The following is a 25205-nucleotide window of genomic DNA, read 5'->3' as shown; positions in this document are numbered from 1 at the left end:
TGTACAAGTTGTTACTGGTAGGATTAAAAAACATTGGCGGAGGGGGGGGGGGTCGCAATGTAGTCCGGCAGACGGCCTTACGCAATCTGGCAACCCTGTAGAACGCCTATGTTATCACTTTAATTTCCCCCAAGATAGTAATTTTTTTTAGAAATAGTACCAAAAAATGCTCATTCTGAGCTTACTGGCTTTGTAAAGTGAAGGCTCTTTCCACTCACGTCTGTTTATGTAAGGAGAGATCATAAGTTTAAATGCAAAACGAAGCATTATAAAATTGGACAACACTCTAATGAGCACTTTTAAATCCAATACCGCGATTAGCCAAAATTAATAAAAAACCGGGAAGGAATGCCCTTATTACACTATACGGTGCAGCGCGCGCACACACAGGAGAGGAAATTGTACTCGATAATAATTGCAAATTTTAATTGTGCTTCCATCAAACTAATGTTATGAGCTGTGCAGTTTGAAATCTTATATTTTCTTACCATTGTTATTTTTTTTATTTTCAAAAACAAAACTTGGATTGATCAGTTTCAGGTTCCAAGATGCTCCGATAAAAAGATAAATCATAATCAAACTTTTTTACCTCCATATAGGTCACAAAAAGTCCACAATCATCAAATTCCATGCTTTTATGTAAGTAGTAAGTATGCTGCTGAAGATCTCAAAAAAATAACGCAAACTTTGGGAACACAAGGAATGCCTAAGTGAAGCTTTAGACGCCTTAATTTATTCGGCTTGGTCAAATTTTTACACTATTATGGTGCACCCTGTGTATATTGATACTAAGCATGGGAGTTTGATAAACCACTAAATTTCAGTTACTAATATAAAAGTCTGGAACTATTAATCTAATAAGACAATACAAAAATAGTATATTGAGCATTTAGAAACAAATATAAAATAAATTCATAAATTAGGACTAATGGCCGTATAATTTTTGTGCTTGGGTTTGCAGCTGTTTCACTATCAGAGGAATGGCACTCAAAACTTCTTCCTGTGTCCAATACGGATTATCCCTTTGAATAATGTTCTTCAAAGCTACCCTAATACGAGGAACTGGAACAGTATTTATCCATTCTGAAAAATTAGTGTAGAAGTAGTTTACAATTGCTAATTGACACTTACCTAGGCTACTAGTGTCAATAGCAGGCAGATCTAATTTTTCCCTTTCAAACTCTTCCCAAGCGGCTTTCCGTTCTGCTTCATTCAATTCTTCCACTTCAATATTTTCGAGTAAAGATTGATGTTCGTGGTACTTATAAATTCGATCGCTTTCCATTTGTAATAATTCACCCAACAGTTTGTCTTTTGGCACCAGAGGTATTACGGTATCAGTCGGTTCTGGATCAAACCTACAAGATAAGATGAATGTATAAACATGAAATCAAGAAAGCGAAAATGTACATGTATAATTCTGCTAGTTCGTCTTGATTATAATGTCTATCAATCTGTTGCTCATCGATAACTCGTTTCGAAATCGCCTGCTTTGTCACTTGCCTTTCATAGATCTTCATTTCCATCGTGCCCTTTAAATCAAATGACTCAATTTCTTACATGTGACACAAGAAAATAACACAATTTTATATGATTCAATCACGCATTAATATGTAATGTGAAAAAACAGTACACTTAAGCTGCACAATATTTACTTGTGCAACTTCGTTTTTTCTTAACATATTGTCACTATATATTTATTAACAATTTTTCATTTGTTTCTTTTCATCTTTCCACTTTTTATTATTACTATATTATGCATGTCATCCAGCATACTTTTTCTGGTAGATGACGACTAGTGATTACATTTTACTCTGTTTTGTATTATTACTTACTAATTCTCTTTAACAATTTATTATTCCATCAATATTTAACATGATCATTTGTTAATATCCACTGACGATAGTGTGCAATCATTTTGGAAAAAAAATTTGTGTTATTTCGGAACGATTCCGAAAAGAACGAATCTTTTGCTGATATCTTGTAACTCTAACTTATTGTTTTTTATTATTCTCAGAATATTTGACACCTCAAGGTTTTCAAGTATACATTCTGAGGTACCCGGCCTCAGATGTCTCCAAAAATTCCCAAGTCTGTAAATGGGTTAGCTTTTCAATTGCTTTTCTTTCTCTCAATTATTTATTCTCATTCATTATAACTACATGGGTCAGTATATTTTTGTTTCGACTAGCAACATTGCCAACTTGCCAGAAGATCTGTAATACAAAAAAACCTTCCCCACGAAAAAAAAAACATTTTCTACCAAAAGATGTATGGGGAAGACTTTGATTATTTGAAGGCAAGAATGTTCTCCTCCATGACATCTTTTTTTAACAATATCCATTGCCAAGTTGCTGCTGTAGACACCGTTTTGTTATGACCTACCGCCCAAAACCAAACACACATAAAATTCTATTTATTTTTGTTATATTAGTAAAACAAGAAACTCACATACATGACGAATCTATAGACATAGCACGGTTTCGTTTGTCCAAACCTATAGATCCTGTAGATGCTCTGAACATCATGTGCTGGATTCCAACTGACATCAAAGATAACTACTCTATTGGCCCCCACTAAGTTTATGCCGAGACCGCCAGCCCTAGTAGAGATCAAAAATAACCTGCAAATACATTGAAATCAGTAAAACATTTACACCATATGATAGATACAACATAGACGAGCAAAGCATGCTGACCTTCTTGAGTGTAGCAAGTGTCATAATATTATAACAAAGGCAAGGGAGAGTAGTAGCCTATATTTTCAAATCAAGTATGTTTTTTATAATTATAGACTACTTAAATACAATCTATATAGAATCTTTTCCGTAACAACAATAGGGAATATGCATGTGGTTTAAATTTACTTGATTCTTTCTCCAGCGAATATTTATTGTACTCACATTATACTTAAACCATTAGTTTCTTATTTAGTTTGTTTTTAATTGCTAAAAATGTTAATTCAAAAGTGCAAAATAAGCGAATGAAATTCAAATTTGCGAAACGCTTCACTATTGGACGAATGAAAGTGACGTCAAATGCCACGCGATCGCATTTGTTGTGTCAATACATCGCGTGCATCACGTGATCAAAAAACAGCTGTCAAATCGCTCGTAGGACAAACATACCCTCATTTCATACAGGTTAATATACTATTAAGGAAAAAATTGGAAAATAAACTGAAGAATAAACTTGCGTACGGCAACATAAAACGTTTAAAGTAATTTAATATAGTGTAGCAAGTGTAGTGTAGTAATTATATAGACATAAAAAGTACTTTGAAGGCTTAGGACAATATGCCCAACTTTTGCGCTGTTGCTCAATGTGGCAGTAGAAGTAATAGAGACAAAGTGTCGTTTTTTCGTTTTCCTTCCATATATGACAACAACAAAAAGGTCGATCCTAGAAAAGAACGTAGACGAGAAGCTTGGATATTAGCAACGAGAAGAACAGATCTCACGGACAGTAAATTAAAGTACCAAATGATTTGCTCAAGACATTTTTTGGAAGGTATGTTATTTAGACATTAGCTAAATTTGTTAACTGTGAGAGGTAGAACTATTTGGAAAAGGAACAACAACACGCCAGTAAAAAATAAGAATACTTTGTTAAAAGCATATGACTTACAATGTGTGAAATGTGTCGAAAACAGATTGTTGTTTCCTTTTCTAGTTGGTCTGCTGGAAATATCACGTTACAAAAAAAGTAATAAGACCGTTAATTTGTAGGAAAACCTGCAAAATTAAGTGATGAGAACCATCCAGATTGGATACCATCACAGAATATGGGTTACGACAAACGAAAAGCGAGTATGGAAAGATATAATAGATCCAAGAAACGCATAAAACAAGTAATTGGCACTTTGCAGGTATGTTTTGGCTGTTACCTCTCTAATCTATTTATTTTAAAGGAATCCATTCAGGAACCCCTACTTAACATGGAAATTGCCACTCATTCGGCAGAAGTTTTTGATAATCTAACATCCACACTGGAAACAACTGAATGTACAAACGTAACAGAAAAGGATTTGGAGTATGGATTATTAAAAGCAAATGAAGAGATATACAGACTTCGAAAGGAATTGTCAGTTCATAAATTTAGTATGAGTGATATGAAGGATGATGCAAAATGTAAATTTTATACGGGACTCTCTTTTGAGGTTTTAGAAATTGTTTTTCAACTTGTAGAGCCTTACATAATGATAACGCCTAACACAACTTTATCTAAATTTGAACAAGTAATATTAACACTAATGAAATTACGTTTAAACTTATTATTTACTGATTTAGGTTACCGTTTTAACATATCTCGTTCCACTTGTGGAAGAATATTTAAAAATGTATTGCATGTCCTTTACAAGAAATTAAGGTCTTTTGTACAATGGCCAGAACGAGAATGTTTGTGTGCTACAATGCCCAAATGTTTTAAAGAAAATTTTGGGAATAGGGTCACTGTAATAATAGATTGTTTTGAGATCTTCACAGAAAAACCAAAAAATAAAGAAGCATCTTCTCAACATTTTTCGCATTATAAACACCATCACACTATCAAATATTTTATTGGAATTTCGCCACAGGGCAGTGTTATGTTCATTTCAAAGGCATTTACTGGGCGAAGTAGTGATAAATTTATTACTGAAAATTCAGGGTTTTTAAAAAATTTGCTTCCGGGGGACCTCATATTAGCCGATAGAGGCTTTTTAATTAAAGATAGTGTCAATTTATGCATGGCAGAGGTGCAAATGCCAGCATTTCTAAAAGGAAAAAAGCAGTTGCATCCCAAAGAAGTGGAGGATACTCGTAAACTTGCAAATGTAAGAATACATGTAGAAAGGGTTATTGGGCTTTTACGAAGAAAATATAAAATTACTTCCAATACTTTACCAATGTTTATGGTTCGTTCAAAATATAAAAAAATTCAAACAATAGATAAAATTCTTACAGTATCTTGTGCACTTATTAATTTTTGTCCAAGCATTGTTCCACAGTAATAGCTATTTTTTGTACTTTCAACTTGTACAAGGTATTGATTATTAATAAAGTTCATAAATTTAAGAAAAAATTTACAATATATACAAATAAGATAGATACACTACAACAATCAAGTACATAATATAATGTATCACATTCCAGAAAGAATAAGATTAACTGTAAAAAAAATGTCTGAATGAATCCAAAATATATCATTTGCGAAATTTAAGTGTTGCACATTTTTTACAATACCACACACCCTTCGGTACACTTTTTTTCTTTAAATCTTTTAAACTGTACCACTGTACACTACAGTATTTGTTAGCACAACAAATCATATCGTGTTGCCCTACTTTATGCTTAGATGTGGGTACATTATCTTGCACGTTTGTAGATATTTGTTTTAAAGGAAGTAGTCTTGTAAAATACTTTCCAAGTAATTCAGGCATTATTACATTATTAAAAAATGCTAATGCTTTTTCACTCTCACATTCCCAAAATGTTTTGTCACTATACACTCTTTCCAGATAAAAATTCTTCTTCGACCATACAACCAAATCACAGTATGACCTTTCGGCAACTGCCATTTGCATTTGTACTTGGTGAAAATAAGAGTGATTCTGATCAAGGTCGATGCTCCATATATTGTCCTCCAGTACGTTTGCTTTTAAACACATGTTCTTGAAGTGAACCAATTCCTCAACATTGCTGTCACGCACGCAGTATGGACATTTAATTTCCAGACAACCAGATCCACAACAATCGCAACTCACCAGACCATCAGGGCTTGCACCAAAACATGGAAACATTGAGTTAATTATCAGCCCCGACGTTTTTATTACAAAATTCTCATGTTTTGGAAGCATGAAAGCTTTATATGCCTCTATAGCATCTTTTTCATGCAAGCATCCATAAGTGGTCTGCTTTGAAAAAAAAGGTTTCTTGTAGCAGATTGCCTTAATTGTGCTTATTGCGGGTTTTGTTAATTTAGTTCTGCAACAGGCTTTAAACAAAGATGCAGTTATGCGCCCTTCACGAAAACAAAACCAATTTTTGTTACCTGCTTGCCCCATTGTTTTTTCTTGAATGATTGCACATTCATCAGAAGTTAGATGAAAATCAATTGTTTTCCCAACTTCGATTAGCTCGTTCAAGGTCTTGGTTTCATGTTTTTGATCATACAAATTGTTTAAAATTCCACGTTGATATGTCGCTTCTTGGTTTTCCTGTTGTAACGTAAAACAATATGGGGATGTAACTTTTAATATCACAGGGGTATTTTTCAGCGCACTGAGCTTTTCCAAAAAGGTTGCCTTTTCTAAATCACCTATTTCATCTACATCACTATTACTTGAAGTGCTACTGTTTTCATGTTTATGCACAGAATAATCCACTTCTTCTACACTACTAGGCACACCTAAGTTTGTGTTTGGAACCATCCAGTAGGCCTTTTCACCAGTGACCGAGATTGGCTCTGTATCCCGAACAGCAGCTTCAACTGCGAATAATGCGGCACCTACATGACTGCAGCACTCCCCCAAACCTGCAGTACAAGTACAATGTGCTGTAAGTACTTCACCATTGTTTTTTACAACACACCAAAGGCTAACTGGAGGTAAATTTAACCTTTGTGAATGTATGACCTGCAAGAAAGAAAAAACTATAGATATACATATATTACTATACAATGTTAGGCAACATACCTCAGAAAGTAATAAAACATTATCTGAGTTTGTGATTTTCTTTACACACAATGTTTTAATCCACTTAGAATGGAATAAATTGTACGCCTCCAGGCTTTTATATGCCTTAAACTCATCTTGTGTGTACGCACTTTTATTAAAAACTAAATAATTTACGATATCGAAATACGTAACTCTAGGAAAATCGTTAATGTTTGTTGAACATGTACCAATACTAACTAAATAAGGATCTACATTATTAACTAATTTAATTTTGTCCAAGTAACGATTTTTAACGTCTGTTGGTAAAGTATTAAAATAGTCACTTTTATCGCACATATTACAACACTTAACAAATCAATTCTATTTCAAAAATTTAAAAATTAGGGCCACAATTTGCATAAAACGTATAGCGAGCAGTGAAGTGTTTGTCCTACAAGCGATCAGCTGTTGTATCGTGACGTCACATGCACGCGATGTATATTCATAAGTACTGATGGCTGTTTGCACCGGCAAATTTAAGTGGGGCTTAGCTTAAGAGTAGCTTAAAATCCATGGCAACGATTATTGAGACAATGGTTGCCATGGATTTTAAGCTACGTTTAAGCTAAGCTCCACTTAAATTTGTCGGTGCAAACGGCCATTAGTGCAGTCAAATTACAGTTTGGGCAGATTGGGCTGGGTGTTGTCATTTCACTCAACGAAATCAATTGTCTTCTATGTAAAAAGATCCGCTGAATCCGAAAATCATAGTCCCCCTAGCCGAAAACTCTCGGAATATATTGTTACGTATAAACAAAAAACGAAGAAAAAATGGCAAGATGTCGTTTCTTTTCGCATTTGACTTCAATTATCTCGTTAACTATACTCTAAGGGAAAAAATAAAGAGAAATGAATTGGCTTAGAATTGAATTTTCTATAAGATACAGTGGGTATGAAACGTTCATTTTCAAATGTTATTGTTTTTTATGGAAAAATATAAAAAAGCAATCCCGAAGATGATCAATTGGTTATTACTATAGGGAATTCAATACCGGGATCGCGGGATCCCGAAATACCGGAATCTCCCAGCATTTTTGCGGGATTAATCCCGCACATAAATGGGGCGGGATCCCGCGGGATTTGCGGGAGTCGGGACTGAGGAATTTGTCGACCAAGAGGACGAATCTGTTTACTTTATTAATGACACGCATAACGGAGAAGTTATTGTTAAAATAATAGTTGAACTTTTTTCGTTAAAAATGTACTATGATTTTTGAGGCACTTTAGAAGTTCACCTTTTTGTGCTGCAGTACAGGTGAGGTTTTTATGAGTTCTAAGTTAGGCTGAAGGTACTTTTTTGTTCAATATTGTGATAATTAGCATTTTATTTTAATACTGAATTTAACTGCACAAAACTGCTTATTTGCCAATTTATTTACAATTTTGCGGGATCTCTCTTTAAAAATGGGATGAGTAGTGCGCCTTTTGTTTAAAACAATTTACTGTAATATAGTCTTCTTCCCCTAACAAAAGATAACTAAGTGCGTTCATGTCTAACAACTGCGAAAATATAGTTGATAATAATCGCCGCTGCAAGCAACGCAATCGCTTGGAGGAAAACACTCAAACGTACTACCAAGCAATGATTGCTGAGTCGCGGCCGCTAATGCTAGCCGCTTCGAGGAAAACGCACCTTTAAGAATCCGAAGTCAAAAGCTGATTTCTCGTGAACTCGGATTTGGACGTATTTTTTTTAATGTAGGTCTCTCTGAGAGCTTTCCTTTCGCCTACTATAGATTTACATTTCTTGTGATATTTTGGAACTTATTCCATTTGTTAACTAAGAAAATTAATCGGATTTTGAAAAAAAATTGCATAGTCCGTCGATTTGCAAGAATCAACGGCACAATTGTTGAAAAATATTGTTTTAGAGTTCACTAACTGTAAAAAAATTGAGAACGCTCTGGGAGTCGTCATTTGGAACTGCAAAATATCGGGAATATTTCTATTAGTGTTGTTGCACTTTTGTACAAGACAATACCTATAAAATGGTTTTTTAGCTTTTTCCATGGTCTGAATCGCTATTACAACTGAAAATCTGTTTAAATAAATCAACAGTAAAAGTAAACAAATACTGGTGGCTTGTGACGTCATCCAAGGCCGGCTGAAAATGTGGCGGGGTTTAAACACATCGAATCAACATTTTAAATATTACTTTACAAGTTAAATTGAATTGTTCTAACAGTGTTTACACTTGTTACTATGTTAGAACGATGTAAAAAAGCGATTAAAAAATTAAAAAAATTACATGCATATTCCCTATTGTGTTGAGTAAATTGAAGTGTTTCAATCAATTATACGACACTGAAGGATTCCTGTAGAATTACCATTGAAAGCACACTCAAGAAATTCTATTGGATACAATAAAAAACATATAGTTTTCAATATGTGGATTCGCTTTGCGTCAAACCACATTACAATAATCTGTAACTCTGTATTTTAAGAATAGATCTTATTCTTAGATCCGGAGTGGGATCAAGTTTTCACTTTTGAGTAAAGCTGTGAAAATTGGCACAAATGCTCTTTGATCCTTCCTCTTATGGCTGTACGCACCCAAGGTTGTTTTGGTTGCTTGCATTTTGAAGGCGGGAAAACGTCATCCAGAATACACATTTAAAATTGCTCATAGGATACAATGCTAATAAAAGGGGTAAAAAATTTAGTTTTTGCAATATATTTTTGGATTTATATGGGTATATGTATATAAGGGTGGATCTTATATTGGAAATCTTGGAAGTTCCACCTTTGAAAGCAATCAAAGTATTGAAAAAATGAGTGTGGTGCGTAAGCTATTTTATATTGCACGAGGACTTGTGATAATGTAATCAAATTAATTTTAGAGGTGGAAATAGATAAAATTCCGCGATCTACAAAATAGGAACCACCCCTATGGGAATTAAAACTCTAAACATTCTTTAGCGGATGACGCCAAATAAAATGCTGTTGTTTTATGGATATTTATAGTATGTACAAAATGGTAACCGAGGTGCACACACGGCGAGCTCTGTCGTTGGGGTGAACCCAGATGCAGGTCTTCTGACTGATGGAGTGTGGCGCGAGGTCGAGCTGGCAAGTTGACCTGGTTCTGCTGGTGGAGACCTTTTTGTTTCTTGAAGTGCAGTCGAAGCAGGAATTGCGTTGCACTTTGCAGAGTTCGTGGCTCTGCTTTTAAACGTTTGCGGCCAGGGACGCTACGCTTTCATCGGTTGGCCGTTTTGACCAATGAGGGCGCAGCACGTTTTAGTTTGCTGCCGGATGTGAAACATTTTCTTACCCATTCTTTAAGAACGGTAGGGTCTTTGGGAAACATAAAAACCGAGATTTTATTTACACCAGGATGAGGAATTTTAGTGTTACCGCCACTCATCTAAAAAAATACTTAATTATAACATACAAAAGTGCATATAATTGATGAACTAACCTTTCAATCATGGCTATGAAAACATACAAAATTCACACACTAAATGTCTTTATATTCCACCAAACAGGTATCTACAGCTAAAATATGTCCTTATGCACTTCAAAATTCAACAAATTTTAAACAAATAAACTACTCAAGAAAAATAAGCAACTGCGCGACTACTAAACGTTGACCGTCAATGTCTGAATTCTCGATGACGTATACATTCCCTCCCGCTTCCGCCCACATACTTACCAGGTAACCTTTGAAATAAAATAACCTTGGTATGCACCGACAAATTTAAGCGAGGCTTAGCTTAAGCGTGGCTTATAATCCATGGTAACGATTATTGCGGCAATGGTTGCCATGGATTTTAAACTAAAAAGTTGTCAGTGCATACGGACATTAATGTTCCAACGTTGCGCCAAGTTTATCTGCCGCTGGAACTCCCGTTACAGGGGAGGTTGGAGGGATGTCTACAGAGAAAATACTTACTGAAGGGGAACAAGGTAGACTACCCTTAGTCAGAAAATAATTATCAAAATATACTTCCGCAGGAATAACGTTAAAGTTAAATGACCTTGTTTCCTTTTAGCAATTGGACTGGAAAAACTGTCAACCTAAAAATGCTCCACCTTTTGTGTCGCATTTTTATCAGTTGACAGTTTTTCTCATTTAATTGCCAAGCAACAGATTTTCATTACCTAAACAACCCAAATTTACTCGGTAAAATACAAACCTCTTGTACCTCAGTGACAATTTAAATCTCTTTAAACACTTTCTAACTTTCTTCCACAAAACTTCACAATTAAACAAGACTTCGATAACCCCAAACACACACAAAACAACAAGCGGCTACGTTTCAACGTCCACCACAAAAAAAACCACAATTCACGTCTTCCTCTGCTATTTAAAACAATTTCCAATTCTTTTCAATTTTCCGATCTCCTTCTTCTTATCAAATTATTGCGTCGCCAAAAAACTCACTTCGGCGATAACACGTGCTTCAAATTAATTAGCCCAGGCAGCGATAACGGATCTTCTTATCGCAACGACCGGAGATTTTTAGGCATAAACACTACGCAAATATTTTCAAATGAATAAACTGAATCTTTTAACACATAATTTCTTTACAATTAAATAAATACAAGCGATTATTTAAACAAAATTAACAACATTAAATAATTCTGAAAATAATATCATATTGGCTGCAAATTCAAATACCATGAACGAATTGTGTTCAATCCCAAATTAACGACCACATCTACGCTTGAAAATAAATGAAATTCAGCATACAGGATAACGAATCGTTATTATCGATGCTGAAGTCAAACAAAACATCCGCATGGCGTAGTTTACACAACAATACATTGCGAAATAAATAAATTACTGAGTGTATTAAACAAGGCACTTAGCATAAAACGGACTATGTGGCTCAGTGATAGAGCATTGAGCTACATAGCCGGAGGTCGGGTGTTCGAACCTGAGCTGAGGTAAGAATTTTTCATCTGTGGCAGAGAGGGGAATTTCCATAGATCAGTTTCGAGCATTCTGCCGGCTACTACGGATTAGGTTTTCCTAATTCATAAGGTAAATACTGGAGTAGTGTAAGACCTTCTGCAGAGGCACCTCTAAAAACCATTCTGTGGGTCACTCTGTAAATGGGCGCAAGCCTGTTGAGGGCCCAGAACAAGAGGGACAATAAATAAATAAATCAAATTCCTAGACCTTAATGGTTTTTCTATTACGTAATTTATTTATTGCATCTTACATCCGGCCATTCGTTTGAATAAAAATAAACCGAGAAATAAACCGATACAATGAGTTATCGAAGGACCCTGCAAATTCGTGGACTTTGGTGACATTTGACCTCTTGATCCTCAATTCAATAGGACAAGTTTAAAACATATAGAACTCTCCATTCGCACGAAGGGGCGAACAGACAAACCTGACAAAAGTACGATTTAATAACGCTCATTTTCCATTGACTTAATCAGACGTTCAATTTAAAAAGGTATGAAAAATACTCCATTCCATCAAATGCAGCAAATTAAAAATACAATCAAATGACATGAGTTGAGAGAGAATGAGAACATGCTCTTAAAATATAATTAGAATGTTACTTACCTAGCGCGCGCATTATCTTTGTTATTAAATATATTACAATCCCTTATTCTATTATCACATGACGACTGTCCATCTAACCTAAAGTAATCGTGGCCTAAAGTCCAGGATCCGGAAAAATCGCACACTTTACTATTATCACCTTCTCTCGTCGCTGTATTAATTTTAGCCAAAAAATATTCGATTACGTCTAAAGATAATAAAGATTGGGAAAATACCAGTCTGTAAATGAAAATACGGTGAGCGTTAACAGAGTAAAATGACGTACCTACAATTTTTCACCCATGGCTTGGCATTCTTCTATAATCTTAAACAATAAATACAGCTTGGCGCTCAGATCAATTTGTTCGAAATCATCGGGCTTACAGTACTTATTCCACCACTGAGGCTGATTAGTTGACTCAACACCTGAAAAGAACTTGATACAACAAAAATCAAGATGCCGGACATACCAATTCCAGTAGACGCTGCTGAATTTCGAGTTGTGCGTTTCTTTGGCTTCTTTACAATTTTGGGTTTATTCTTACTATCATTTTCTGAGTTATTGCTACTAGTACTAGGCGAAGGCTCGTCATCAATCAAAGAACTTTCAGAATCTTCATTTGCACCTACCATCTTCAAACATTTTTGTGTCAATCATTTATTTCTTAAATCGCCAATACAATCATGGCAAAACATAATTATTAATATAACTTTATTTTGGTAAACCTGTACAACCACCTCAAGGTATAAGGGAATATACCCGATCACGATAAGAGTTCGAGGAGAGGGCTATGGTTGGTAGAAATTAATTCCTTTCATTGAGACCTTTCATTAGAGTACCATGAAGGATAAAACTAGTTCCACTTAATTCTTAAAAAATGTGCTAAAAAGTACCAAAATCCACATATGCGTGTGTCTCGCGTGGATCAAGCCAAGGAACTAAGCTGATTTACTTACTATGTTATCAAGGTAAGCGTTGCCTTTTACCAAAGCAACTGCCGCAAGGCTAACAAATTTTATAATGTCCTAACGGCTTTTTTGAAACATTTTGCAACATTGGCGAGAAAGAATATGGCAGAAAAAAGTGTTTAGATATATGGCAATAAGCCACTGATGTAGTTACACTGTTAACTATTAATGGCATATAATACTATGTTAATATTTAATTTGAAATGTCACCAACCTCATACGGTTCCTTTCTGCTTCTCATCAACAATACTTGAGGATGGGTACAAATTCTTTGGAAGTCATGAAAATCTTTAAATAAATATGTTGAGCTTAGCGAACTTTCGGATGTAACTTGTGAGTAATTATTCCTGTAGTGTCCATACAACTTGATTTGTATAGGTGAAAGCCTTAAAAATAAGACATACTCATACTTAGGTGGAAGATACGGTGCTAAAACGGAATAATCTCTTCTCTAAAAATTTTTACTTAATTACCCTTCTTTAAAATTACAAATTTAAACACACCTGTACTATCCCATCCAACATGGTATGAAGTACATGAGAACGTTTTTTCATAAGATCTATATCTTGTGGCGTTGAATCTGTGTACTGTCCGTTAGTGATTGGGTTGACAAATCTGTTTCTGTACTCTTTGTAAGTTCCTAATAGATGCGGTTTTACAAACTGAACCATACAAAAATATTCCTTCAGATTATTTTGCATAGGAGTTCCAGTAAGTACTATTCTTCTTGGACTACGAATTCTATTCATTGCAATGCTCAAGTTCGATTTTTCATTTTTCAAAAGATGACCTTCATCACAGACAACTAAATCGGGTCCTAGAATAAACAAAAGCATATAAATTATCTAAACTAAATTCAAATAGTAATATAATTAACATAGGTAGGTACAAAATAATAGCATATTATTATACGAGCATATAAAGATAATTAAAGTGATAGTATATTGCAGCGAATATTTCAGAAATCCCGGTAGACATTGAGGCGCCATAAAAGATTAGTCATCGCCGATAAAGAACGAAGACAGATGGAAATAGGACGTGTTTATTCTAGAACATCCTGAAGCGTCCTGGAACACTGCAGAACATTATAGAAAGAACGTTGTTTTCCACATAAGCAAATCGAATTGTGGTTCGAGTACAGTTCAAACTTCCATGCGCTTGCGTTATGTTATAAATTGTAAGTGATAAATAATAATTAGTGTTATAAATTAAATGTGAAAATTGTATGTATATGAATCCACCAGTTGTATTTAGTGTCGTATATTCCTACTGCAAGCTTAAGTACACCAGAGAATGTTGTAGATTCATAGCTGCAGAAATTATTTCATGAATGGAATTTATAAGAATTGCAAAGGGGAGTAGAACTTGTTTTCTGTTATACGGAGGTTCTATTTTTAGCGTATTTTCCTCAAAGTGAAAAATCGCTATTGGCTGCACTTTGACGTCCGTCCGTTTGTCTGCCCGTCACACGTACTCCTTGTAAACCACTAAACCGATTTTGGCGATATAGGGCTCATTTGAAAAGGCATATTTTTTGGTTTTGTGTATGCGCAGTGTCAAAAATTTGGTTTAACGCATGTGCAATGCTAACTTTTTTATTTATAAAGATACTTTCAACAACATCTCTGAAGAGCATAAATTGAATTTAAATGTATCAAAGACACAAGCAATACTCTTCGGTAGGGACCAGACTAGATTAAGAGCGTTACCTTTTATTAATATAATTCTGAACTCCCAAAACATTTCGTTAAATGATTCGGTAAAAATTTAGGATTACAAACTTCGATTTAAGGAGCATGTCACTAAAAATCTTAATACGCACGTATTAGTGTGTTAAAACTTATCTTTAGAAATCGGCACATGATGAACGTGAAACTAAGGTCTCGGGTTTGCAATGCGTTAGTGCTATCAAAATTCAATTACGGTGATGCAGTTTATGGCCCGTGCTTGGATTCTATTGATGCCTCAAGAATCCAAAAGCTACAAAACGCGTGTNTCCGATAACGAGTTCGCAGCGCACGCTGCACTGTAACAATAGACTTATTCTGAGAAAAATACGTCTCGACAGCAAAAGCGCGTTGCTCATTCGACCAAGCCATGTCTACAACTGACAGCGCTACTATCGGAAAATTCCGTGGCCACAGTGTCATTCGAACCTACCCCCACTCCTCCAACATGTCCCCACTACTGACAATGCCACCTCAAAAGTAGGGATGTTTCTCTGCCCCACCCTGTACGAGCATATAAAGATAATTAAAGTGATAGTATATTGCAGCGAATATTTCAGAAATCCCGGTAGACATTGAGGCGCCATAAAAGATTAGTCATCGCCGATAAAGAACGAAGACAGATGGAAATAGGACGTGTTTATTCTAGAACATCCTGAAGCGTCCTGGAACACTGCAGAACATTATAGAAAGAACGTTGTTTTCCACATAAGCAAATCGAATTGTGGTTCGAGTACAGTTCAAACTTCCATGCGCTTGCGTTATGTTATAAATTGTAAGTGATAAATAATAATTAGTGTTATAAATTAAATGTGAAAATTGTATGTATATGAATCCACCAGTTGTATTTAGTGTCGTATATTCCTACTGCAAGCTTAAGTACACCAGAGAATGTTGTAGATTCATAGCTGCAGAAATTATTTCATGAATGGAATTTATAAGAATTGCAAAGGGGAGTAGAACTTGTTTTCTGTTATACGGAGGTTCTATTTTTAGCGTATTTTCCTCAAAGTGAAAAATCGCTATTGGCTGCACTTTGACGTCCGTCCGTTTGTCTGCCCGTCACACGTACTCCTTGTAAACCACTAAACCGATTTTGGCGATATAGGGCTCATTTGAAAAGGCATATTTTTTGGTTTTGTGTATGCGCAGTGTCAAAAATTTGGTTTAACGCATGTGCAATGCTAACTTTTTTATTTATAAAGATACTAGCTAACCCGACGGACGCTTTCCTCTTTCTTAGCTATAAATACCTATTCAATTCGGACTATTATATATACTATATATTATTAGCATGGGGACGTACTTCACATTGGCGATGCATGTTTAGATTGTAGCGCCGAGCCATCAGAATTATAGCTGGGTTGAAATACAGGGAGGATTGCAAGAAGGCTTTTATTGAACTGAACATTCTTACCTTTCCTTGCATGTTCATTTTCGAAGCAATTTGTTATGCTAAGCAGAACTTATCAATGGCAAAAAAACAATGTAACGTACACGATCACGATACTAGGCTTAAGCATAACATTCGAACTAAGTACTGCAGGTTGTCAAAAACACAGGATGGTGTAGTCCACCAATCTCAACTTCTTTACAACAGCCTTCCTAATAATATATATCTATGCCCATTGGAGCTCTTAAGTCACGCCTCAAAACATTTCTTTCAAAACATGCTTTTTATTGTCAGGAAGAGTTCATGAAAAACTGTTATGCGATATAATATGTAAAATTGTACTCTGTTATCCTCCTCTGTTAGTTAGTCTCTGAATGTACCTTTGTATTTTGTTTGTAATATTTTTTTTTTCCAATGACGACCGTAAGTGTACCCACACGGATAACGGTATAATAAATATTATAATTATTATTATTACTAGAATAAATAATTACAAAAAATTATTTCAAACATTTGCTGTGGCTATAGCACAGGTACCATCCGCCCCACCTGCGCATGCGCGATTCTGCCCTTTTATGTCTAAGAATATGTGTAGCAAATTTGGTTTAAATCGGTTCAACCGTTTAACCGGAAAAGGGATTTACTTGCCCCATCTCTCCCCAAAATAATAAAAATTGAACGCACTCACTGCTAGTTGCGTTTGGCGATTCAGAGCTAGCAACTTACCTTTTTTTTTTGTTGCGCCAAATGCCGTAATTTGAAAGCAATTACCTATTGTATTTCTGAATGAGTAAAAAAATTTATAGAATCTAGCCCATTTCCGGAAACCAAGGAATGTAGTGGCTCTGGTGGCGGTACCAATGGCGTCAATTTCACTTGGCCACTGGCGCAACATAATCACGGGGCGTCAGTTTTATTCTTAAAAGCCATGCAATGTGGACACACAAAGTTCTTTGGTTTAATAGCAACGATCTACTGTAAACTGTAATCGATTGCTACGTTATAATTAAATGCAACTCGATAGGGACATTTCTGCGTTGTTCATATCGATTCCGTTTCGCGATTCGCTTTTCTCGTCAGTTTGACTTAAGTAGGTAGGTACCTACTCGTATACATATATGTTTGACTTGTGGGATTACGAATTCTGCGATTTAAGTTGGTACCATGTTGGTACGTCTAATTAGTAGCATCTTGAAAAAACTAAAATTCAACTGAAAATAGAAATTGACTCCCTTAGTGTTTCTGTATAACTATGTATACCACGTGTTTAGTCTATCAACATTCAACACTTACCAAAAATGGATATTAGGTATATCAAAATTTTAATATAAAAGGCGTGATTGCGGTGAAATAACCTCGAAACTTCTCAAAAAACTCACTGAAATCTGGATAAACTATCCGATCGAATTGACAGCACACTATGATATGAATAAATTAATTTTTTGACGGATATATGCCGATCCATTGCCGATCGATGTAGCTGTTAAAACAATTGCCGTCGCACCGTCAAACGCGCGATGTTTAAATAGTCAAGAAGTTTTCTCCAATTTTCCAATTTTCTGCGCGATTTTCTTGACATAAGAACCTTCTACACAATATTAGAAAACTTAAAAAAAAAAGATGAATGAAATCGGTAAAGTCGTTCTAAAGTTATTGCGTGACCAGAAGAAACAGGGGTTCATTTTTATATACAGGGTGTCCACTCTCAAAGTCGAACATAGGGAATTAATATGTGTATTCAATTCGTAGTCTTTTGGCAATTATTTCTATAATACACCAATATAGTATGTTAGCAATAAAGGCTTCGAACGATTTTTATTAAAAATACACAAAAATACTAGTAAGGAAAAACAAATTAAAGTAAATATTCAAATAACCCCCCGTTTTGAGCTAAGCAATATCCCAGTCGGTTGTAAAAACTATTTCGCACATTCGCTAACTCCCTGTTAGTAATTAACGCGCATTCAGTAACTATAGCTTCTCTCAAAGAATTAATATCTGGGTGGCGTCTTTTATAAATTTTACTTTTAAGGTGTCCCCACAAGAAGAAGTCGCAAGGTGCCAAATCTGGAGATCTGGCTGGCCAATTTATGGTACCACTTCTACCAATCCAATGATTTGGAAATGAATTATTTAAAAAATGTCTAACGTTTAAACCAAAATGCGCAGGACAGCCGTCTTGTTGGAACCAGATCTCCTGATTTTCTCTTGCAACGTCTTCCAATGCGGGTCCTACCTTTGTTACCAAAAGATCTAAATAGGTTTCTGAATTTAAGTTTCCTTCAATTTCAAATGGGCCGATAATATTATGATTAAAAATCCCAGCCCAGATATTAATTTTTTGAGGATACTGAGTTCTGGTTGAAATATTAAGCCTAGGGTTTTCCTGAGCCCAATGACGTGTGTTTTGAACATTGGGTTCATTATTGAGGGTAAAGGTACACTCGTCTGTGAAGCATATCGACGATAGAAAGCGGCGATCGTTGTTAGCGCGCTCTTGTATCTCATAACAAAATGCACTCCTACTTTCTTCGTCAACATAAAAAATCTCTTGATGACATTGTGGTTTATAAGGGTGATATTTGTATTTCTTTAATATCATCCATACCCGCGACTTACATAAACCAGTTTCATGGGAAATTTGCCTCAAACTGTACGTTGGGTCTGCATTTATCATCGCCAAAACTTGCTCTTCTGTGCGGTCATCCCCTTGTCGATATCCTATGATATGATGTCATTTTAGAACATGTTTTAAAATAAAATTTGTAATGCTCACCACCCCTACTTTCTGATTCTACTGAAATATTTGCCTGATTTTCAAATTTTTCTACATATTTTTGTATGGTACTTGCTGATGGTATCGGTCTCGTATTAAACGCAACGGCAAACAAATCTCGAACTCTTCGCAAACTAACACCGCTATAAAAGGTTTTTACCATAAAAACTCTTTCTTCGTTGGTATAATTATTCATCTTTCCGTAAATTCAGTTTCACAAAAGCGTAAACGTCAAATTTTTATTGATAAACAAACTGTTTCAAGCCTACTATGTTTTGGAAAATACTGTCGAATTTTTAATCAAAACGATTTAAAATTTTTCATTACAATTTCAATTTTTAGTCTTGTTGTTAGTATCAGTGGATGCGCAATAATTTTCTCTTTCCAATGATACCATTACCTTTTCTGTAGAATAAGTTGGCGAGCAGAAATCCGCAAAAACGTTCAACTCCATGTTAAATCCCTATGTTCGAGTTTGAGAACGGACACACGGTATAAAGATTTAAATGAAACTTTATATGTAAACACTACGAATATAAGTAAAATTAACGACGTTTCCGTAATGCTGTTTTGCACATGCGCACTGACAACTTTCTTATTTATGAACACCAGTTTTAAATTTGGTTTTGCGCATGCGCAATGGCAACTTTCTTATTAATGAAAGCAGTTAAACGAAATATATGTAGGCACCTTGAATGAAACTAAAAAAACCGGTTTCAGTCAAGATTGCTCTACCAACCCAACCCACTATACATTTACAAACGTCCATGTCCGAAACCCGGATGCAAACTAGGTACCCTAAGTCCAGGGCCAGCTCGTCGAAAAAAAATGGGTGAGGCAAGCGCTAACTTTGCCGCCCTAATGAAAAGGTTTTTTGTTTGTTAATTGGTTCTTTAATATGAGTATAAGTACCACCAAACAACGAGAAAATTAAATAAAAACGTAAAAATCAGAAAATGACGTTTCATAAGCATACAAAATTCAAACAAAAATACCAAAACAGTGTAATAATACCGATATTTATATTTGCAAAATTGTTAAGAATATCATCGAAGTCTATCTCGAAGTCTATGTTAGAACATAGTTCATGTTCAATGGCGAGAATGGCCAGCTCCTTTAATCTGTCATATGTCAATGTTGAACATAAATAATTTTCCATTATTTTTTTTGAGAAAGAACGTTCTCCATTGGCCACAGTGACTAGAATAGTTAAAAGTATCCTTAGAGATACTATACTATTAGTTAACGAAGTTGTATTACACTAATTTTTATTAACATTTATTAATTGGTCGCTATCGATTTCGGACGAGATTCGTCCATCATCAGGCGATACGTCACAATAGTAAAAAACGAATCATGAAAATAATGAAGATCTTGGAATGTTGAAGTTGTACGATGTTATCTGTAGTATTGTGAAAGATCAAAGCAAAGCATGTACGGTGAAGTACTTCCAATTAATAAATCTTAATAAAAGTTAGTGTAATATACAACTTCGTTAACTATTAACAACACACTAATTGCAAAATGGAGCAATTCATCAACAATACTATACTATATTTGGAAAGTTATCACTCAAATTGTTTAGCTGTATATAGTTCAGTATTTGTAAAGGTTTTGTTTACCTTTGTGGCTTTGCACAATTCCTTCACTTCCCGTCTGTAACGATTAAGCAGTAGGTAATAAGCAAAGCAGCGAAATTGGTGTATGTGTATCGCCGCCGCCGGCGCTAGCTTATTCGCTGTATATCAAGTACGATAAACTAATTAAAAAAAACCATGCTATCCTATTAGATATATCGCAAATTAGTGACCTGGCAGATGGCTATATTTTATAATCACTTTCAGTCAATTGACATTACTAAGATTTATTATTATACTACATTATAATATAACATTTTTTTTATTTTTAAATTTCAAAAATGCCGCCCCTAAGATTATGCCACCTGAGGCGGCCGCCTCACCCCACGAGCCGGCCCTGCCTAAGTCCTAAGTCGAGCATTCACTTTACTGCGACACACGAGCTAATGATATACTGTATGTCCCCAATTGCTTGGTCAACTCTTGTAAAAGCTAAAACCTTTTCGGACTGAATTTTGAGCTTCTGGGTATCAACCCTGCTTGGTTGGAAACTAATTTGTGACATCATTTTAGTTTTGAAAGAGTGTCTTAAAAATTTTCGCAAAACGTTGCTTGCATACAGATAAAATGCTCTTTGGGGAAAAGATGTTATTAAGAAAAGTTGTTCAGAATGAAAAACAAAGTAAACATGCAAAAATCCGTAATAAAGTTACTTAAAAAAACTGTTCAAAATAGAAGGTAAATTGATGTTGAAATCCACAAGTGTTGCTATTGGGTTTAAATTTGCTACACGGTAATTCCATTCTATTTTGAACAGTTTTTTTAAGTACTTAACATTTTTTCGGATTTCCTAAAAAAATCCAATTAAAAAATAAAAACATCAAAAAATCAAATTTTGCACCTTTACCGTTTTTCATTCTAAACAACTTTTCTAAATAACATTTGTGCGGATTTCGTCCCCAAAGAGCACCTTACTGGTATGAAAAAATGTTGTTTGTATTGTGTATTTAAAGTTTACTGGCCAATATCTAAGAGACAATTCACCAAATTGAGATGTTGAGTAACATACGTTAAGCAATTGTTAAAAGCTCATCATGGTAACTAGAGTACCTACCATCAGCTATAAAAATGTGGTAAAGCGGGAACGATCAAAGGGATGCAAGATTTCCTTGTAAAGTTGTGTATTTTGATTCGGACCTAACCTCGTTTTTATTAATGGAACACCCAGTATATTTTACTATAAAAAATTAGCATATTAAATACTCTTTTTTGTACTTTATTTTATTTTATTTTTTAATATGATATATTGTGCTACTGTGTGTTTAAACTTACACTTGTACATAATTCTAAACTAACACAAAACATTTAGGTTTACATTCATAGAATAAAAAGAAACTAAATACATTTACAGTTATTCACAAACTCATCAAACGTATAAAAAGCTTTCGACAATAAAAAAGTCCTAATTTTGTTTTTAAACTTGGGCAACGGTAATTGTTTTATGTGTGGGGGCAAACAGTTGTATAAAAATTTCGACTGGTACAGAATACCATCTTGCGATTTGCGTAGCCTACAAAATTCAGCGCGTATGTTATTTCTGTTCCTAGTGTCATGTTGGTGTATCTCATGTTGCAGTATGTTCTGTTCAAACATATACCTAACACTACAAAAATTCCAAAAAAATGTTAATAGTTTTTAAAAGATTTAAGATTTCAAAAAAATTTTAAAAATATTTGTTTTGTATTTTTTCTAATTGTTTACTTAAATATTTTTGAATTTTTTTTAAATCACTTGAATTTTGAATGTTATCCCTGATGTGTTATATTTTTGAAATAATAAATTTAATATGCTCTATTTTTAGATAAGGTGTGTATACAGTGTTCTGTTTAAAAAATTACGTTAGGTCCAATAACTTTATTACCTGGTGAATATTTTCAAATTTTCATATTATCATTTTAAGTCTCACCCAAAAAGAGCAATTACTTTTTACATAGCACTAACAATTACGGAGATAGCCTTCTTTATATTTTACTACATTTGAAGTAATTTTATGATTACTTACCTGACAGGGTTTTGTACTTATGTGCTACTCCATTAAGTTCATTTTCACATTGCTGCTTCTATTTTTATCTCTTATTTCTTTGGGGCTTTTTGAGGATTTTTTGAAAAATTTATTATTACAAGACATAAGGGGGGTCGCATTGTTTGGAAGATTTTCTAATTTTTTTTTATTTTTGGACGAATGGTTTCTGAGTACAGTTCTGTCGAGTGAAATGCGTACGAAAGTTGGCAACTACAGAAAGTCGCGAAGCAATTAACTTGAATTACTTGATATAAAACTTTCACAAAAGAGAAATTACTGTAATAATTTTGTCATGTGTGGGCCAGATAAAAGAAAGTATAATATTAAGTAACGAGAATCTTCCAGCTGAGGTACGACAAACTTAGATTTTAAAATTATAATGTGCGATATGGTAGTTTTTAAGTTGAAACGCCAAACCCTATTTATCGCCTACAGATAATTTCCAGGAAAATCTTACACGTATACTGTTCAATAACGTGATCTACTGTGCAGCACAATCTCTCCTGCCTACATTAATAATAATACAGAAATTTTTCCTGATAAGGCATTATTAATACTGTTTGTTTAAAATGCCAATTTGAAATAATTGACAGCAGATACTTACCCTCGTACCTACCTATTTTAACAATTTCACTTACCTGGATCAACAAGACATTTTTGAAAACACTCCTTGGATTTCTTTTTCAAACGCTGGTTTGTTGGATTTGACAAGTTTCTGAACATTTCATACCCAATAATCAGAACTCCTCCTTTCTTATTCCAATCCTGTACGACACGTTCTCGCGCAGGATTGGTTTTACTGGATACTAATTGGTAAATGTTGAGCCGTGGTCCTTTCACGTCGCTTAGCCATCTCTGATATTCAGATTCCCAATTCAAAACTGTGTTTAACGGACAGACAACCAAAACATTCCTAACATTAGTGACTTCATCATTTGTTAAAAGTGTATGCGTAAATGCAATGACCTACAACCATTATCAAATCACAAGATTTCAGCAATGAAATCGACATCACCTGTAAAGTCTTGCCAAGGCCCATACAATGAGCTAAAATGCAACCGGAACCTGTAGTAGACGTTGCCCTTTCCACAGTCTCAAAGCAGGTGTCCCACATGAACTGTATACCTTTCCCTTGATGGGGTTTAAGCTTTTTAGCAATCACTTCGTTAACCGACAGTAGTTCCTTTTCCCCGTCAAAATCCAATACCACCTTCTCCAGACATCCATCTAAAGGCAGACTAAATACTTCATTATACTGAAATTGGCAAAAAATCAGAAACCTTTCAAGAGATTCGAACCGTCACCTTTATTTCTCGTTCTAAAATACGAGCCTTCCTTTCTTTTTCAGCCTTTTCAGCTTTCTTTGTCGATTCTGTAAGAGAATCATTATCGATCACCTTCCGAATGGCCTTCCTTTTGTATTGCCTCTTCTGAGGAAGTTTTTTAGGTATTTTGTTACTAAAATTCAATGTTAGAATATCAAAACTGTTTAAAACAATAAACATACTCCCACAATTCTTTCTCCAATTCGATTTCCGAGTCACTGCTGTGATAACTACTACTACTACTGTGGAGGCCACTGAATTCCATTTCATCAGAGTCAGACGCACTAAATACTGGCATTTTCCTTTTCCTATGGACTTCCAACGTATCTTCCAGATCGCTACTACTATTCAAGGTGTCATTCATTTTTTTCTGTTCCTACTAATAGAAAAACATCAAATATTTCATTGATCCGATGTCAATCTAAACTGGGAAATTCATGTTAACTTGATAAAATTACAATTCATAGTCATAGTCAGTTTGGTCATTGCTTTCTTTACCAGCTATTATAAACAACTCAGCGGAATAGGAATTATTAGTCTGATATCAACAAGAATGTACTTATTTTCAATTTAGCAGCTAACCAAACATGAAAGGGTGGTTTATCTACTTCAAATTAGGTATCCTATAGGGAGGAATGAGGATACACAGAAAGATGTATCTCTTTTGTGTAATATCTTACCGTTATCTTGTGTACACTTAAGAACTCAAAAAAAAACAATTGGGTGTCTGCTTCACTACAGGTAAATCACACAAAACAATAACAAAAAATGGTGCAACCGTTAACGACTTTAGTGGCGGGAAAAATACGACTGGTTTAATCTGAAGTTAAGCACAGATACCACCTCTATCACAAAGATACTAAAGGCGAATTTACACGGGGACAGCAATGAAAGTGTGGGGGCAAAAACTAGGATCATTGATTGTTCAAAATAGTATTTTGTATTTTAAATACCTATTTAAAATAGATTCATTTGAAATAATTACCCAGATCTACGAGTTCGTATAACCGTATCCGGCAATGTTAGCAAACAAATTTTGCATTTTACTTCACATAGCTGAGGTCGCTTAAACGCCTGAGTACTCTTCTAATTTATGAACGCACCCAAACAAAGTTGTAAGTGTTACTCAGTAGCGAACTTCACACAGAATTGGTGC

The 25205-nt window shown here is 34.8% G+C and overlaps 4 protein-coding genes across 8 annotated transcripts; 1 reads left to right on the top strand and 3 right to left on the bottom strand.

The window, feature by feature from the left end:
• Positions 1-855: 855 nt before the first annotated feature.
• Positions 856-24858, bottom strand: LOC116161068 (transcriptional regulator ATRX homolog). Of its 3 annotated transcripts, none has more exons than XM_031474306.1 (14): positions 24730-24858; positions 24232-24428; positions 24029-24182; positions 23740-23979; positions 23363-23690; positions 13672-13985; positions 13383-13619; positions 12670-12832; positions 12490-12625; positions 12221-12439; positions 2452-2623; positions 1411-1532; positions 1132-1358; positions 856-1083 (listed from the first exon to the last, which is right to left on the bottom strand). In XM_031474306.1, exons 2-14 carry the CDS (start codon positions 24411-24413, stop codon positions 926-928), a joined length of 2652 nt encoding a protein of 883 aa, XP_031330166.1. In that variant the 5' UTR covers positions 24414-24428; positions 24730-24858; the 3' UTR covers positions 856-925. The 3 variants fall into 3 exon arrangements, 2 of the variants coding, with proteins under 2 accessions (XP_031330166.1, XP_031330247.1); XM_031474387.1 differs by having other exon boundaries at positions 24232-24425; positions 24730-24846; XR_004143379.1 differs by lacking the exon at positions 856-1083 and having other exon boundaries at positions 1217-1358; positions 2456-2623.
• On the top strand, positions 3088-5088 carry LOC116161365. 2 transcript variants are annotated; one of them, XM_031474800.1, is made up of 3 exons: positions 3088-3509; positions 3728-3849; positions 3910-5088. In XM_031474800.1, the coding sequence occupies exons 1-3, from the start codon at positions 3296-3298 to the stop codon at positions 4987-4989; spliced, it is 1416 nt and encodes a 471-aa protein (XP_031330660.1). In that variant the 5' UTR covers positions 3088-3295; the 3' UTR covers positions 4990-5088. The 2 variants fall into 2 exon arrangements, with proteins under 2 accessions (XP_031330660.1, XP_031330592.1); XM_031474732.1 differs by having other exon boundaries at positions 3728-5088.
• LOC116161226 lies at positions 5005-7262 on the bottom strand. 2 transcript variants are annotated; one of them, XM_031474541.1, is made up of 2 exons: positions 6030-7262; positions 5005-5972 (listed from the first exon to the last, which is right to left on the bottom strand). In XM_031474541.1, the coding sequence occupies exons 1-2, from the start codon at positions 6988-6990 to the stop codon at positions 5182-5184; spliced, it is 1752 nt and encodes a 583-aa protein (XP_031330401.1). In that variant the 5' UTR covers positions 6991-7262; the 3' UTR covers positions 5005-5181. The 2 variants fall into 2 exon arrangements, with proteins under 2 accessions (XP_031330401.1, XP_031330477.1); XM_031474617.1 differs by having other exon boundaries at positions 5005-6612; positions 6673-7262.
• On the bottom strand, positions 18089-19556 carry LOC116161510. Its single transcript, XM_031474905.1, has 2 exons — positions 19065-19556; positions 18089-19009 (listed from the first exon to the last, which is right to left on the bottom strand). Exons 1-2 carry the CDS (start codon positions 19258-19260, stop codon positions 18144-18146), a joined length of 1062 nt encoding a protein of 353 aa, XP_031330765.1. The 5' UTR covers positions 19261-19556; the 3' UTR covers positions 18089-18143.
• Positions 24859-25205: the final 347 nt, after the last annotated feature.

This window comes from Photinus pyralis, unplaced genomic scaffold (assembly GCF_008802855.1).
Source record: "Photinus pyralis isolate 1611_PpyrPB1 unplaced genomic scaffold, Ppyr1.3 Ppyr1.4_LG1, whole genome shotgun sequence".
Taxonomy (NCBI): domain Eukaryota; kingdom Metazoa; phylum Arthropoda; class Insecta; order Coleoptera; family Lampyridae; genus Photinus; species Photinus pyralis.
This window is presented reverse-complemented; position numbering and strand designations above follow the sequence as displayed.

Coding starts and splice junctions, on each gene's coding strand:
- LOC116161365 (XM_031474732.1), top strand. CDS start 3,296: ATGCCCAACTTTTGCGCTGTTGCTCAATGTGGCAGTAGAAGTAATAGA. Junction 3,510..3,727: donor CTCAAGACATTTTTTGGAAG/GTATGTTATTTA, acceptor GTTAATTTGTAG/GAAAACCTGCAAAATTAAGT.
- LOC116161226 (XM_031474541.1), bottom strand. CDS start 6,990: ATGTGCGATAAAAGTGACTATTTTAATACTTTACCAACAGACGTTAAA. Junction 5,973..6,029: donor AAAAACAATGGGGCAAGCAG/GTAACAAAAATT, acceptor CTTTGTTTAAAG/CCTGTTGCAGAACTAAATTA.
- LOC116161510 (XM_031474905.1), bottom strand. CDS start 19,260: ATGAATAATTATACCAACGAAGAAAGAGTTTTTATGGTAAAAACCTTT. Junction 19,010..19,064: donor AGAATCAGAAAGTAGGGGTG/GTGAGCATTACA, acceptor ATCATATCATAG/GATATCGACAAGGGGATGAC.
- LOC116161068 (XM_031474306.1), bottom strand. CDS start 24,413: ATGAATGACACCTTGAATAGTAGTAGCGATCTGGAAGATACGTTGGAA. Junction 24,183..24,231: donor TTGGAGAAAGAATTGTGGGA/GTATGTTTATTG, acceptor ATTGAATTTTAG/TAACAAAATACCTAAAAAAC. Junction 2,624..12,220: donor AAAGATAATGCGCGCGCTAG/GTAAGTAACATT, acceptor ATGTATTTGCAG/GTTATTTTTGATCTCTACTA.